The 15,153-nt window shown below is 51.1% G+C and overlaps 5 protein-coding genes across 5 annotated transcripts; 3 read left to right on the top strand and 2 right to left on the bottom strand.

The window, feature by feature from the left end:
- Window positions 1–92: 92 nt before the first annotated feature.
- lcp5 (small subunit rRNA maturation protein LCP5) lies at window positions 93–1,422 on the bottom strand. The gene has a single exon (XM_032041683.1). The coding sequence runs from the start codon at window positions 1,385–1,387 to the stop codon at window positions 263–265; it is 1,125 nt and encodes a 374-aa protein (XP_031901201.1). The 5' UTR covers window positions 1,388–1,422; the 3' UTR covers window positions 93–262.
- Window positions 1,423–1,484: 62 nt separating this feature from the next.
- BDW43DRAFT_273955 (transmembrane 9 family protein) lies at window positions 1,485–4,400 on the top strand. Its single transcript, XM_032041684.1, has 5 exons — window positions 1,485–1,720; window positions 1,805–2,923; window positions 2,978–3,315; window positions 3,370–3,805; window positions 3,881–4,400. Exons 2-5 carry the CDS (start codon window positions 1,816–1,818, stop codon window positions 3,946–3,948), a joined length of 1,950 nt encoding a protein of 649 aa, XP_031901202.1. The 5' UTR covers window positions 1,485–1,720; window positions 1,805–1,815; the 3' UTR covers window positions 3,949–4,400.
- Window positions 4,401–4,433: 33 nt separating this feature from the next.
- On the top strand, window positions 4,434–6,371 carry BDW43DRAFT_273959 (EF-hand domain-containing protein). Its single transcript, XM_032041685.1, has 4 exons — window positions 4,434–4,775; window positions 5,009–5,094; window positions 5,160–5,455; window positions 5,506–6,371. The coding sequence occupies exons 1-4, from the start codon at window positions 4,765–4,767 to the stop codon at window positions 5,683–5,685; spliced, it is 573 nt and encodes a 190-aa protein (XP_031901203.1). The 5' UTR covers window positions 4,434–4,764; the 3' UTR covers window positions 5,686–6,371.
- Window positions 6,361–8,713, top strand: BDW43DRAFT_60626 (uncharacterized protein). Its single transcript, XM_032050293.1, has 2 exons — window positions 6,361–6,541; window positions 6,847–8,713. The coding sequence occupies exons 1-2, from the start codon at window positions 6,494–6,496 to the stop codon at window positions 8,251–8,253; spliced, it is 1,455 nt and encodes a 484-aa protein (XP_031901204.1). The 5' UTR covers window positions 6,361–6,493; the 3' UTR covers window positions 8,254–8,713.
- On the bottom strand, window positions 8,459–14,905 carry BDW43DRAFT_318929 (putative NF-X1 finger and helicase domain protein; the record flags this gene model as incomplete). The annotated part of the gene is made up of 5 exons (XM_032048789.1): window positions 8,459–12,202; window positions 12,239–12,541; window positions 12,572–12,607; window positions 12,641–14,513; window positions 14,892–14,905. 5 exons carry the CDS (start codon window positions 14,903–14,905, stop codon window positions 8,762–8,764), a joined length of 5,667 nt encoding a protein of 1,888 aa, XP_031901205.1. The 3' UTR covers window positions 8,459–8,761.
- Between the last annotated feature and the right edge of the window lie 248 nt (window positions 14,906–15,153).

Genomic DNA, 15,153 nt, shown 5'->3' on the forward strand with positions numbered 1-15,153 from the left:
GACCAAGTCTCATGTATCTCCCGTTCCCTTACGTATCGCGAGTAGAACAAGAAGCAAGCCTGCCCTGATCCCTCTTCTCGTAGGAGAGGAGATTGACCTGCGCCGAGAGGGATACGGTCTAGAGTGAGATGCGCATAGCCTATCGATTGAAACATGTGTGTATTCCTGCAGTACAAACATATGAATTGTCAAAGCTTCTTGCATGGTATCTGAGTAATAGTTACAAATGCGTTCATACTCAAAACACATAAAATACATGCAACTACCGTTTCCAGCCTTCGATCTTCTTCCGTCGCTTCTCAAAGATTTGACCCACGGCTGTACCATCGCCGCGTTGTCCATCATCACTCTGTTTGCGTTTCCGACTTCTATCAAGTGCATTGCCACTTCCCTTAGCCTTGCGCGTAAGCCTGGAAATGCGGTCTGCACCTTCAGTGAGCCCTCTCCATTCTTCACCTCCATATGTGCCCTCCGCGCCCTGTTGGCCACGCCGTTTGGCTTTGTCCTTTTTGCTCTCCTTGGCCAATCGGATAAAATTGGTTTCTTCATAGGTTGTCCGTTCCGCCTCGTGCTCTCTGTCTTTCTTTGACTTCGTTTGCCTACCACCGCGGACGATTGTACTACCAATGCTAGGCTCCACCATCGGCGCGGACGACATCTCGGCGCTGACGAACTCATCGATGACATTCGACCGGCGTGGGCCCCGTTCCCGGCGCTCCCTGGTTTCAGTGGTGGGTAGAGCTGTCGGCATGATCTTGGGTGGGCGATAGATGCCATCGCTGCTAGCTCTATTGGCGGTCTTCTCCGTGCGCGCTTCTGGTTCAACTTTCTTAGCAAAGGCCGTGACATTGGGCCGGTATGCCATCTCATCGATATCTTCCTGGTCTCCATCACTTTCTGCCTCGCTATCGCTAGAGTCCTTCTCATCGTCGCTGCCAGAATCTTCTGCTTCGGCTGTTTTCGCGGCGGTGCGTTCGGCTCTCTCCGCATCCTCGGCGGCCTTGACCACCTTGTCTACTTGATACTTGAGTCGCCCCTCCAAGGGTCTGACGCCGCGGTCCAGGTAAACCCGTAATTCACTAAGTCTTTTAAACAGATCCTCTCGAAGGGACTGATCGGCCTCGGCGTCTTCATCCTTTGATAGCCCACGGAGTTGGAACAACATGAGAAAAACCAGATTTTGTATGTATGAGAGAAGCAAGTCGTTCTTGATGTCTAGTAGCGATATACCATCTTGAGGTGGTTCGATCGAAACATCGGAGGGCGCATCTCGCGCGGCTTTGGGGAGGGATGATCCGGCAGAGGTGAGACATCCAGTGATACTTTCTAATAATGTGGAAATATTTTGGAGACCGGAGCTCTCCGGCTGCTGCGTTGCGGCAGCCATTGCGAAATGATCTGGAGGTTTTGCTTTTCCACAAGTGATCATCTAAACTAAAGATTTGCAGGGAAATTTTGGTGTCTTATCAACACGTGCCGATTCTATCCTGAGTCAGCATTCCCATAATTCATCACGTGCGCTAAGCCCGACTAGCTGGCCTCATCGCAAGCGCTCCATTTCCGCCCGAAGGCCAATCTCCGTTCTGTTTTCATTTACAACTAGGTTAACGTCTTACTTTCCGCGAAGTACCATTTTCCCTGTGGTTTCCCCTTGGACCACCTTCCCACTCAACTCATGAGCCATTGAAAGGACTTCGCGTGGAGTGGCAACTGTAGAGCTGTAAGTCGCGTTTCCTAGAACTACACACTAGTTTAGTATCCAAGAGCGACGGACGAGCTAATCTGTCGCTTCGTTATTGTACAGAAACGCCCACAATGGCGTTCACCAAACGAACGTTACCCATTTTCCCCCTTCTGCTTGTGGCCCCCTCTCTTACAGGAGCTTTCTATCTGCCGGGTGTAGCGCCCACCTCTTACGATCAAGGTCAATCCGTTCCGCTTTATGTCAACCATCTTACTCCGGGCCTTGCACAGCAGGATGAGCAACTCCACTCCGTGTTTTCTTACGACTTCTATCACCCCGCTTTTCACTTTTGTACTCCGGAGGATGGACCCAAGTATATCCGGGAATCGCTAGGCAGTATTCTGTTCGGAGATCGAATCCAGTCGTCACCGTTCGAGCTCTCCATGGGCAAAAACGAAACCTGCAAGGCTGTTTGCAAGGAGGAGGCGAGGTTCGATGCCCGTAGCGCTAAATTCACCAACCGGAGGATTGTACAAGGATACAATTTCAACTGGATCGTGGATGGACTTCCGGGCGCTCAGATCAATGTGGAATCCGTCACTGAGGCCAAATTCTATAACCCAGGCTTTGCGTTGGGATCCTTGAACGATGATGGACAGGCGGTTTTGAATAATCATTTCGACATCTTTGTCGAATACCATTCAGTAGGATACGGAGCTAAGGACAAGTACCGAGTTGTCGGCGTGCTTGTCCAGCCCGACTCCCGCGGAGATTCGAAAGTTAGCGGAGATGGGACTGTGGACTGCGGCTCCGGTGGCGTCCCGGTTATTCTGAACGAGGAGGGTGAGACTGGCGTGACCTGGACATATAGTGTATACTGGCGTGAATCACCCACTCCCTGGGCTACCCGCTGGGATAAGTACCTCCATGTTTACGACCCGAAAATTCACTGGTTCTCCCTGATAAACTCCGCGGTATTCGTGGTCTTCCTGGTTGGCATGGTGAGCATGATACTAGTTAGAGCTCTTAGGAAGGATATCGCTCGCTATAACCGGCTGGATATGATCAATTTGGAGGATCTGGATGGAACGTCGGCTGCCGTGGAAGACGGCATCCAAGAAGATTCTGGCTGGAAATTGGTGCATGGCGATGTCTTCCGATGCCCCAAGTCCCCTCTATTGTTGAGTGTCCTTGTTGGCAACGGTGCCCAGCTGTTTATGATGACGGGCGTGACAGTTGGTAAGTGTTCTGGGTGATAATACGGCAACCTTCATACTGATTTGACTGGTCTAGTTTTTGCCCTCTTCGGCCTTCTGTCTCCAGCCAACCGTGGCTTCCTAGCCACAGCTATCCTTATCATCTACACACTTTTCGGGTTTATTGGAGGCTATGTGTCCGCTCGCGTGTACAAATCGTTCGGCGGAGAAGCGTGGAAGCGCAATATTGTTATGACGCCCGTTCTAGTTCCTGGTCTCATCTTTGGCACCTTCTTCCTGTTGAATCTGTTCGTTTGGGCAAAAGGCTCCAGTGGGGCTGTGCCCTTCGGCACTATGCTTGCTCTTGTCGCGATTTGGTTCGTCATCAGCGTCCCGTTGAGCGTTGCGGGTAGCTGGCTTGGGTTTAAGCAGCGCGTATGTTTGTCCTGCCTGTGATTCTTACTATATTCTCTGACCTCTCTCTCCTAGGCTGTGGAAGGACCCACGAAGACGAACCAGATCCCCCGTCAGGTTCCTCCCATGTCGGGAAGTCTGCGGACAATTCCCTCGTTGCTCTTGACCGGCATTCTCCCCTTCGGGGCGATTTTCGTGGAGCTGTACTTTATCATGACCTCTCTTTGGACTAACAAGATTTATTACATGTTTGGTTTCCTGTTCCTCTGCTACGGCCTGATGATAATTACCACTGCAGCTACGACGGTACTCTTAGTGTATTTCCTGCTGTGTGCGGAAAATTACCGGTGGCAGTGGAGGGCCTTCGCTGGCGCTGGAATGACTGGTGGCTATGTCTTCCTGAACGCGTTGCTTTTCTGGGCCACCCGCGTGAGCTTTGGTGGTCTCACTGGTGCAGTACTGTATGTGGGATACTCCGCATTGATTGGGTTTATTGTTTTCATCTTAACTGGTAAGTCCTGGGCTGTCCTTCCTAAGACGAGGTGGTTTGTGTCTGGTTTAATCCTCGTTAACAAATAACCTGTAGGTTCGATCGGCTTTTTCGCCAGTTGGGCGTTCGTGCAGCGCATCTATGGTTCTATCAAGGTCGATTAAAAAGTCTGGACATTGCGCTTAGCGGTCGCTTCTCTTCAGCTTCATGCAACATAGAATGAGGGATGCACTTTTCTTTTCTAGTCTTGTTCCGGGATATCCCCTGTATAGCTTTATTTTCCATGCGATGCATTGTCCACGATCTGTACATAGAGTATACGAGAATGCTGTTTCCGTGCTTGGGACATTGTTTGGCGCTAGTGGAGCCCTGGGAGTTGTTTCAGGTACACGAGAACCTTAAGAGGATGGATTGTATGATAAACGAGCCCATTGGACCCGGTCGCAAACCGACCATTGGTATTCTCGCATGTAGACGTAGGCAGGAATCAGTAGGAGGTAAGTAGATAGTTACGAATGCCGACCCAGGGGAGGAATACTGGTGGAAAGTTGTAGTGCGTCAGCCTTCTCTCGGCGGTCAAAGGTCTGGACCGGCGGCTCCCCCAGTGTCAAACCGCCACTAACCACTTCATTCTCTTCCCCCCCCCCCCCCGGTTTCAAATCTATTCTCCCATTACCCAAATCTCGCCGATCGGAAAGTTTCATTTGTTCTTTCCCTCTGGTTTAAAGTCGGATCAATTCTGCTTGTTTTCCTGTACTGGCTCGGTCTCCCGCGTGTTCTCTTAAATACCCCTCCACGCGACCCACGATCTTATCAATCCAAACCTCGTTTACCCCGCGCTCTTCCGCAAACTGCATCTCGCACTTCCCGCGTCAGCGCATTCTAGATTGGGGCCCTATCTGAGAGCGAGGCACTCGCAATCCTTACAGACGATATCTTGGTAATAAAGTGGGAGCCATCTTTAGGTGCGTGTTGTGACGATGGGCAAATCGTAAGTGCTGTGCTCTCCGGTCGCTTTGCATATTCACCTCCTCCACATTGGCAACAGCCATGCACATCAAACGCATGCGCAAGCCATGCTTGTCCCGAAGGATAGCGATAGCCCTAGAGACCAGATCGTCTCGTGCGGCCACATTCTGCTCGTGCGATCGGATTCCCGTTCCTTTCTTTTCGCGATGCCGTGATCTGATGGCCCGTGTGAGCTAACCTCGATGGGCCGGGCAGTCAGTCGAAGCTTTCCCCCTCCCAGCTGGACGAGCTCCAGAAAGCGACTCATTTTGACAAAAAGGAATTGCAGCAATGGTATAAAGGTGTGTGCCTGTCTGCCTTGATCTATGTCAAGGGACGTGTGGATTGACCGAGGCATCCGGTATAGGATTCTTGAAGGACTGCCCCTCGGGGACCTTGACCAAGGAGGAGTTTCAAAAGATCTACCGACAATTCTTCCCCTTTGGTGATCCGTCATCGTTCGCCAATTATGTGTTCCGCGTTTTCGATTCGGATAATAGCGGTATGATCGATTTCAAGGAGTTCATTTGCGCACTGTCGGTCACATCTCGGGGTAAGATGGAGGACAAGTTGGATTGGGCATTTCAGTTGTATGACATCGATGGCGATGGTAAGATCACGTATGATGAGATGCTCGCCATCGTGGAGGCAATCTACAAGATGGTATGTTTCCTGCCCATGGATCCTGTGATCGCGGGCTGACGGATGATTAGGTTGGCTCGATGGTGAAACTCCCCGAAGACGAGGATACGCCAGAGAAGCGGGTTCGCAAGATTTTCCGGATGATGGACAAGGATGAGAATGGCAGCCTTGACATGGAGGAGTTCAAGGAGGGCAGTAAGCGCGACGAAACGATCGTGAGCGCCTTGTCCTTGTACGATGGATTAGTATAAGTGGGTGGTGGTGGTGGTCGCACCTCTATCCTTCTTCTCCCACGGCCTTTAAGTCTTGTCTCTCGGCGAATCCCCCCTTTTCTTGGGGGGTTTTCTTCCTCTACTTCCTTTTTGAAAGTAACCTTTCCCGCCCGTCATGTGTCTATTATCTCCTTTCTGGTCTTTTTGCGTCTAGGATTCCCATTACTGCTTGCGTTCTTGTCTGCCCAGTGTCCCATATCGATGGGTTTCTGGCTGGACTGCCTCCTTCTGTACTCTTTCCCTCCCGTCCCCATTGATTGTTCTATATATGCTTCGCGGGGCGTTGTCTTCGAAAACTTAAAGTTAAACCTGTCCGGTGGCACCTTCGACTTTGATTGACATATCTGTGCGCTTTCACTCTGCAGGAAAAGAGGGGAGAAGGAGTGAGATGGATGGATGGATGGATGGATGAGACTCTTCTTCTACTGAGGTGGACGACTTCTGGATGACGATTATGTTGATATGTTGAAATGTTTGCGGGCATTTGCATGACGGAGCCTGTTGCAATGTAGTTTTTAGACCGATGTTTGTTTGTTTGTTTGTTATATATTTCTATGATACAAAAGACCTCCGGTGTCTGCCTGGTAAGACAGCGCAGTCACGGTACCATTTTACTTTCTGGTGTCTCCACACTTAAGTCAAACAATCATGACTCCACCTTTCTGTTCACCTCCAGGCTACTCAATTAATCCATTACGAAAGAAGACTCCGGCATCAGTCGTTTGGGACTAACGCCCTTTCCGATTCCGGATGGGTCCAAATACGGCTCTCTGACTTTGCTAATCTAATGGGTCGACCACGCGGCTGTCGAGGCTGCATTGACGTCCACATTCAGGTCCGTGTGCTCCCTCCCCCCTTTATGGAAGAACCATGTTCTTGTGAACTCCCTTTCCTTCCCGCACCAATCAATCTGTCACTGTGGCTACTACTATTACATTCCCTCTCGCTGGATCCCCAGACCCTCGCAGTTCCCACACGTCAACACTGGAAGGATCCCGAGATCCGAATGCTCATCAGAACTAGATCGAGGTCCTTGCAGAGAAGTGGAGCCCGGCATCAATCCATCACATTGTTCCTCCACGATACAATGACCGATCAATCTGCCTTGCTTGCTTCTACCACTCTAACCCCTCGTTGTAGTGTGATGGCAGAGCCCCTTGCGCACGATGCAAAACCCTGAAATTGCCTTGTTTGCGCCCTGTGCGAGCGATCGAGTTTCGCGATGAAGGCCCCGCCCTGCGGGAGAAATATCAGTCGACGCCGCAGCCTTCTTCACGCCTCAAACTCAAATCGGACTCGGATGCTCAAGGCGTCCTTCCTTCTGAATCGGGCCGGTCCATTGTCCAGTATCAGCCGATTGCCTTTCTTATTGACAAGACGGTGTCGCATTCGCTGTCCGTCACCGCCATCTCAGCCCTGCAAACCCAAGTATTTACCAATTTTGTCCTCTCATCCCTCCCCTGTTATTACAAATCAACCGAAACGCAGGTGCCGGTCAATTGGGTAGAATACGTCGGGGGAAGGCGAAGAGCCAATTCTTGCTTCGACTGGGCTCTTCGTGCCTGCAACACCTCCTTCACGGCTGCCATGCACAATGACCAGCGACTCTTGGACGAATCCAGAGTGTTGTATACCCGATCCTTGCAGAGCCTCCGCGGAATGTTGAGCGACTACTCAACGGCCAAATGGGACGATACCTTAGCAGCAGCTATCTTACTCGCACTCTATGAGAAACACCACTGTACCGATGCGGACTCGTGGCTCAGACATGCATCGGGAATCCGGATGCTGTTGAAGCTCCGTGGCCCGTCGGCTCATCTTCATGGGTTCGGTCGCGCCTTGTACCTCGCTTATCGAAGTTTCTTGGTCACAGAGGCTCTGATTTCCGGTGAGGAATGCTTCTTGGAGGAGCCCGAGTGGCAGGTTCTTAATAAAGAGATCGCGGCGGATAATGCTAAGCTACCCGATTCGTCTTTGTTTACAGATGTCGTGGACCGTGGCTTTCTGGAGATCCTACAGATCCCTGGGCATGTAAAACGAGTGCGAGAGTTACTTGCCCTCCCATTGGACGAACGGACTAAGCTTCAGCCGGGCGCCATGCAGGGTGTCCAAGCCACCCGCGCGGCACTTCGAGGGATCAACACGGAGCTTGGTATTTCGATATCGATGCGTCGTGCTGGTCAAGGCGCCCAGAAGACCTTCACTGGTCCTTCTCCACCCTTCTTCCTCGACGGCTCCTCGTCATTTTTCGCGAGTGGCATTCGGTCGGGTCTAATGATTCTCAATCAATTGGTCATCGCCATGGATCCGACACAGCGGAAAACGCTCGACTCGGAAAACTATGTTCTCTCTGGGGGTTGTTCGAGCCCGGCCAGCTCTGAAGGCCCTGTGAAATGCCCTGCAACATCCTCTGACTCGCAATCGCCGAAGCTCGTGGTAGAGTCGTTGATCACACCCATGTACAGGAAACCACCGACGACAGACTGGATGGATCACCTTACATCGACGATGGGCATGGATGGCGTACGGGTGATGCTGCTTGAATGACTTTGGAATATCAGTGATACTTTTGTTATATTTGAACCCGGGGTTTTATTGCTTATAGTTGCAGCACTCCGTGTTGTCTTTTTTGATACCCCTGTCTTTTAACGAAACTGTGGTCAATGGTGATATAATGCTTGCTCTGTGGGAAGACCCCAATTTTCTATTTTCTCTTCCCCCCTCCCTCCATCTCCTTGTTCGGCAGCCGTTGGTATATAAGCCTTTGTGAATATATCGTGGTGATTTTCCAATCTAGCTCGCGTGTTTCCATGACCGCCGTCATTGTCAACGCTGTTTCTCTTTTTTACCCTTGTACATCTCTATTACCTAAACGGCCTAGCTTTTGGTCTCCTTGTTCTTCTCTAATATTGTGACTTTCACTGGAGGCGAATAAACTTCTCGTTGACACGGGTGGTTTTGCTTTTATTCTGAACTACCTCTGCTTTTCATCTGCTTGGGGGCAAAGCGGTAGAACGCTGCATACCACCGAATTACATACTTACATACCATAATTTTAGATCATTGGTCGGTCCAAGTCCTCTTCCAGATCATTGGCGCGGGTCACTCCAGCTACCGTTTGGTGGCGTTGACCACCCACACGCGCACCACACTCCGGACAGGTGGAAATTTGCATGGCACCACCGCATTCGCCAATGGTGAAAGGGTGGTTGTTCTCGCAACGGTACCAATGTCCAGTCCCCCGAAATTCCCGCGCCATGGCGGCCACAATAGCCATTCTTTCTTCGCTTGTAACTGGTGTGTAAAATGTCCCCCCTTGGAGCATCTTCAAAGTGCCTTCGATTTCTTCAGAAAGCCCCCGTACTTGTCCAGGGTGGGCATCACAGAGCACTTGGGCTTGTGTAATGCACTCATTGCCTTCTTTGAGAAGATCCTCTGCTCGAGCTGGCTGCGTGCTGTTTTGGCGCTCAAGGGCGCACAGCTGAGCCCGGAAAAGATATCCCTCGACCTGCTGCAGCACTCGTTGTGTGTTGATAGCCATAGCGGTGAGCTTTTCACTTTCCTTTCGGTTCGCCTGGAGGTCAAGCTGCAGGGTACATTTGTTGGATCCGCCAGGAGCTTGTTTATATAATGCTAGGAAGTCGCTAAGCAATGCCGTATCTAGACGGAGTAACAGGGCAGCGGCTTGGACGCAGCCTTTGGTCTGGAGCACATTCTCATCGAACTCAAAATGCCCCGTTTTTCGTTTACGGCGACGGGCATCTTCCACCATGTTGCGTACCTGGTTAAATGGCTGCTCCTCCACCTTGACCGTCTTGTAATACTTCGTGACCTGCTCCCGCAGGGACATTAAGCCTTTCCATCTTGTCCCATCATGCTTCCTGAGATGCTGGTGCATTAGGCGGACTTGGTGATCAGGTGGCCCTTCAATTTTTAAAGTGACTTCGACTTGGGATACTTTCGCTGCCGCCGTCCCTTTGTGGGCTGGTAGAAGAGCTAACAGCCGGGTAAGTGCTTGGGCCATTGGCACGTATGTCTGATTCACGTATAGAATAAATTTCTTCGTAGCTTCATCCAATAAGGCACGCCTCACTAGTCTTCCATACCGAGCCACACTTCGCAACGAACCTCGACATGTTGCACAATTGCGGACGTCAGAGATGGAGAATGGCTCGGAAGACGAGGCTATAGAGACTGGCTGGCCCCCGTCATTCATGACATAATGCTTTCCCAGGTCCATTTGAGCGTCCATGCTCTCCACCGTCAGAAAATGTCCACATGGGGGAAAGACGCAGGGATTCTCGTTCAAATCGATCTCCCTATACGTTTCGCCTAAGATGAAGTCAACGGGAATGTCTTTGATCTCGTCAGTTGCACAGGTTTGACAAAATTTCTCCGTTGGACAGAGCTCGCCACACAACGATGGGCATTGGTGACCGCATGGTAGAATCTTCTCACATCGTCGAGAACAAGGGATGTGATCACATGGCGCTGCACAAGGCATGGAACATGCGCTATGCGGACATTCGGATAGGCATTTCGATACTGCACATGGAGCACATGGCTCGGAACATTTCTGAGAGCATCGGGAGTGGCCGCACTGTACGTCACAGGGAGCCTCACATGGAGGGCACGGTGTATCACCGTGACACTCTGCCGCGCAGGTATGGGCACATGTAGAATAGAGACGGTCACACCTTTGCTTACATTGCTCGTGATCGATATTGATACCCTCGTCTGTCACAGCCATGCACTGATGGCATTGGCGCCTGCAGTTGTGGCCGCAGGGTAAAGCAGCATAGCACTGGCGCATACATTTGTAGTTGGGGCCGGTGACATCTATGTGACAGGCGATCACCACTTCATGGTTGCAGTTAGGAATATGTTTCTTGACGTGCGTGGGACATTGAACAAGGTTGAGATCTTGCGCCTGCCAACAAGGAAGACTGGCCATTGAATGACCGCAAGGTAGGATCCGACCCGTGTCGAACACCATGATGTCGCATCTTTTCGGACATAAATCCCCACATAATCTGGGACAGGGGTGGGAGCACCCTTTCTGCGGGCGCAGACATGGTTCTGGACAGTAAACCGCCTGGTGAAGTATGTCCGAATGGCATTTCTGCTTACACGGATGACCGCACTGTAATCGCTTACCGCACTGCAGACTGCAACCACCTTCAGGCGAAAACTGGACAAAGTCATCCGGCTGTGAAACGGAGATAGGGGTAGAGGGGTGACGAGGGCATCTAAGGTCTAAACTAGTGCCGATATTTTCATGTTCTTCAAGAATGTTGAGAACCTGATGCCACATTTCTACACCTCGTGAGGTTTCAGAGTTACCGATGATATACATGCCATGTTGTGCGCGTGAAAGCAAGACATTGATGCGGTTCGGTGTGCGCAGGAAACCACATCGATTTTGACTGTTGCTTCTCACCAGTGAAATGACGACCACCTTTGCTTCCTCACCCTGGAAATTGTCAATAGTTGCGACCCTCAGGGCCTGCAGGAGAGTTGATCTGGAAACTGCGCTTGGTCTCGTCTGTTTCTCATCCTCTGCGAAGCCCGCCTTGTCGAGGTCATCTTGGTCTCTTTCCCCCAGGGTGATTGTGAATGATTGGCTTAGTTTACGCCTCATCCGGTGAAGCTGGCCAAGGTATGGGGTCAAAACGGCTATGTCGCCAGCTTCGTATTCTCCCTGGCAGAGAAGATGGTTCACCAGGGCAAGCGTCAGGTCGATTTCATGGTCATTCCAGTGGGATGTTGCCATGGCATCCTGAATTGACGCGTTGCCTTCAGGCCGCCGGTGGTCAAGCCAGAAAAGCCTCTTTCGCATCCCTGCAACTTCTGGGTACTCACTGACCGATAGTGCATCTTGCAGGCGAGGATACAAAGTATCTCGCACCAGCTGTGCAATTGAGGGATGCATCCGTCGTTGGGTTTCCAATGTAGAGAATGGAATCCTTATACCAATGTCATCATCCGGCTCTACAAGCCGTTCGAACAGAGAGCGGTCCAAGGAGTACTGTTGCCCTGTCCTGTTCTCCCGCGAAAGACCATAGTTTTGTATCTGAGGTCGGAGCTGCTGATGGTCTCCGATCAGGATGATATGTTCGGCCGATGGCAAGAGAGAGGTGAGTAGATGGGCTTCCAGGACCTCGCCGGCCTCCTCACACATGATTACTTTCGATTGCAATCTGCGCAGCATGTTCAGATTGCGGGCTAGGCCAGTCGTCGTGACTCCGATAACATCGGCGTTGCGCAGGCATCGAAGATCGAGTTCATCTCGGATTTTATCAAAAGACGCTTTATGTTCTTGGTGTTCAGTCAAAATTGTGTGAGCCTGAGTATGAAGGTCTTGTCTACTCTCCTTGATCCAATGCTCGTATAATATCCTGCGTTCTTTCGCTGTCATGGTATCTAAATGGGCCTGCTCAAGGCTTTCCACGCCACGTGGCTGACCTTTGATGGCCTGACCAGATTTGACCCACGCCTGTATAGCATTACCTTTACGGCGGGTAGCGTGAACCTTCTGAAAGTCATTTTCATCCTTGCGAAATAGTTGATTATAATGCAGCATATGGTGTCGTTTCAGATGAAACTCTAAGCTTTTATCGGTGCCTATTGCATCTAGTCGGAGAGCATCGAACTCCTTCTCGTGATTCTCGAACGCTACATGCAGTTTCCACCGCTCTTGCTTCTCCAACCTTGTCTTGTCAACTTGCTGAACGACATTTCTGAGATTGAGAGGCTGTAGTATTACTGATTTCGATTGTGCGCCAATGCGGATGATTTGTGTAGTGACCTTATCGTCCAGTAGGTCTTCCAGCAGCTGATCGAGCGCATGATTTGTGTAGCAGACACATATAATCGGCCCAAGTCGCGATTTTACCCTTGCCTTGTTGGCCAGAAGGACTTTGATTAGGGCTACTCCGGTATAGCTCTTGCCCGTCCCTGGCGGGCCTTGAATTAACCCTATTTTTCGCTGCAGGGTCTGGACAAGAGCCTGTGCCTGCGCGTCATCTAATGTCGACTGCTCTTGGAGCTTTCTTAAGTCAACAGCCTGTGACGGGGATATCAAGAGGTCCGATCGGTCCTTCATGAGACATTGTAAGTTGAAACTAAATCCTTGCCCTGTCGCGTACTTCGGGGGCGGCATGTCAACCATGCCAGAGTACGTCTCGTCCGGGGCGAGGAACTCGGACATGGGAAGATCTGCGGCCTTCTTCATTGCTTGAAGGGCCTTAAGTGTTGGTTGGAAGGATGGAAGTAGAATCCCAGGAAACTCGATCAGCGACAGGGAGCATCTGCCATTCCGTGGCTTGTGGCAATCTAAAATATACTGCCGATTTTCCTCTGTCGGTTCCACTAGCTCCATGATTACAGACGATATACTTGCATCGCCCCAAAGTGATGCGGCCTTCCTCTGTCGACGCTCTTGCCTCGCATCAGCCCTGGGTCGCTCGGATCCGGCGACCGTACAAAAGATAGCAAACCCTCGGGGATCAGTGAGGCAAACGAGAGCACTGGGTTGGAGCCTTTTCGATAGCTCCCACCAATCTTTACGTTGGTCCTTCGACATGGCTCTGACATTCAACGGTTGCGCAAACTGGGCGACAAATTGTAGCCCCACCCAACGATCGAAATCTAAGCCCTGCACTTTGACGTTCTGATATACATTCGTTCTCACCTGGCTCTTCTGTGCCCCCCCTAGGGTGCTCGGCCTTAGCTCAGCGTGGATTACGTCTCGGAGCTGACCGACCGTGTCTTCTCGTAAGAGCCGGAAATTACGGTCCAAAAGACCGGCGAGACCACCGATATGCCACTGCTGCGGGTCTTTCCCGGGGAGGTACTCCGAGCGGGCGCTTAGGATTTCCTGGAATGTGGGCATGATTCTAATTCGGCAAATATCTGCATGATCGTTGTTGTGACGGCCGCCCGGAGGATCCTTCGGAGTGATGAAGGCGACCGGAGCCTGTCGAGATGGAAGTGGCCTCGAGTTTCCTAGCAAGGGTGTCAAGGAGCTCCCAATCTCCAGGCGCCGTTGGAGTACCTCCAGGTGATGGCGGGACCGGTCAAGGGGACCGGCGGTCTGCGAAGGGTGAAGAACCATGAATAAATCATGAAACCGCCTGGCTGCCGGCTTCAGATGTTCCTGGATGAATGCGGTCGAGTTCAGTTCGATGATTTTGCAGAACACTAGGAGCGATAGTTCTAGATGGGTTGATGTCGCCTCATCGCGCTGTTCTACTTCCAGTTGCACAATGTCGGCAAGAAAATTCAGGAACGGCTCTGCCCGGTTGCCGGCTGGGCCAAAGATGTAGTTGTAAATCTTCACGACGAATTGTTCCATCACCAACGAGGCGAGGACTTTGTGATGGGTGATTAACTCTAGGAAAGGGAGGAACTGTTTCCCGAACATATCTTGCTTGGTGGTGCTTGGTATCTGAGTATAGTGACGTTGGATCAGTTCCTGGATTCGGTGGAGACCCCCTTCTTGGGAAAGACATTGTATGACTTCTTGGGCCGTGCTATCGTCGTCGACATCGATCAGTCTTCTGGCTGTAGAGAAGAACGGGCCCAACTCTCCACCTAACGGTCTAATCAGTAACAGGCTATTGGGGGCCTTTCGCTTCCACGCGGTCAGATCGTCAAAGTTGTTGTTGGCAGCATGGGTTTGTTGTCCTCGCGCGCTAGATCTCGACTCTCTCCCTTTCCCTGCAGGTTTTGACTGGTCGACGACATGAGAATATCGGCAGTTCTTGAACTTGCAGGACCCAGTTCGAGCGAAATCAAAACAGATCCTGCGAAGCAGATACGATTAGCGTTGTGGTCTGATATAGATCTTGGCATGAATTCTGCTTGCTTACTTTCCAGATACCATGTTACTGATCCCCCAGTAGGGTGATATGATTCTGCACTACGCAATATGGACTGTAGGTTGCTTTCATATGCAGACAGAGGGTAACCTAGCTGCAAACAGTGTGAGGGACAGTATCTTGATATCTGCGTTGACAGTTGCTGTAGGTCACGAGGAGTATGTATTCACGTCTGTGGACACTAAGTGGAAAATAGGCGAACAGGATATTACCGGATATATAGCCCCGACTTGGTTGACAGAAAGCAGTGGAAGGCTGTTGCAGGCGGTTAATCAACTGCATTCACTGCTTTTGCATGGAGACTGTGAATTCGCCATTGCGGCGTTACGCCCCCCACCAGCGAGCCTTCCAGTTTTCTTGATCCAGTCACTTCGCGCTGGTTCACTAATTCATGAAACCTGGCCCAGCACAGCCTTCTCTCTCTAGCAAATCCTCCAGCCCAGGCTACAGAGCTGCCACCTCATTCTGCGTGGGTGGGGAGAGTTCCTATGTGTTCAGTTCTACTACGAGTCAGGGATCCCAGCCTTGGACATATTTATTGGCTATTATCTGACCATGGCCGCCA

Source organism: Aspergillus alliaceus, assembly GCF_009176365.1.
Source record: "Aspergillus alliaceus strain CBS 536.65 unplaced genomic scaffold BDW43scaffold_17, whole genome shotgun sequence".
Classification (NCBI taxonomy): domain Eukaryota; kingdom Fungi; phylum Ascomycota; class Eurotiomycetes; order Eurotiales; family Aspergillaceae; genus Aspergillus; species Aspergillus alliaceus.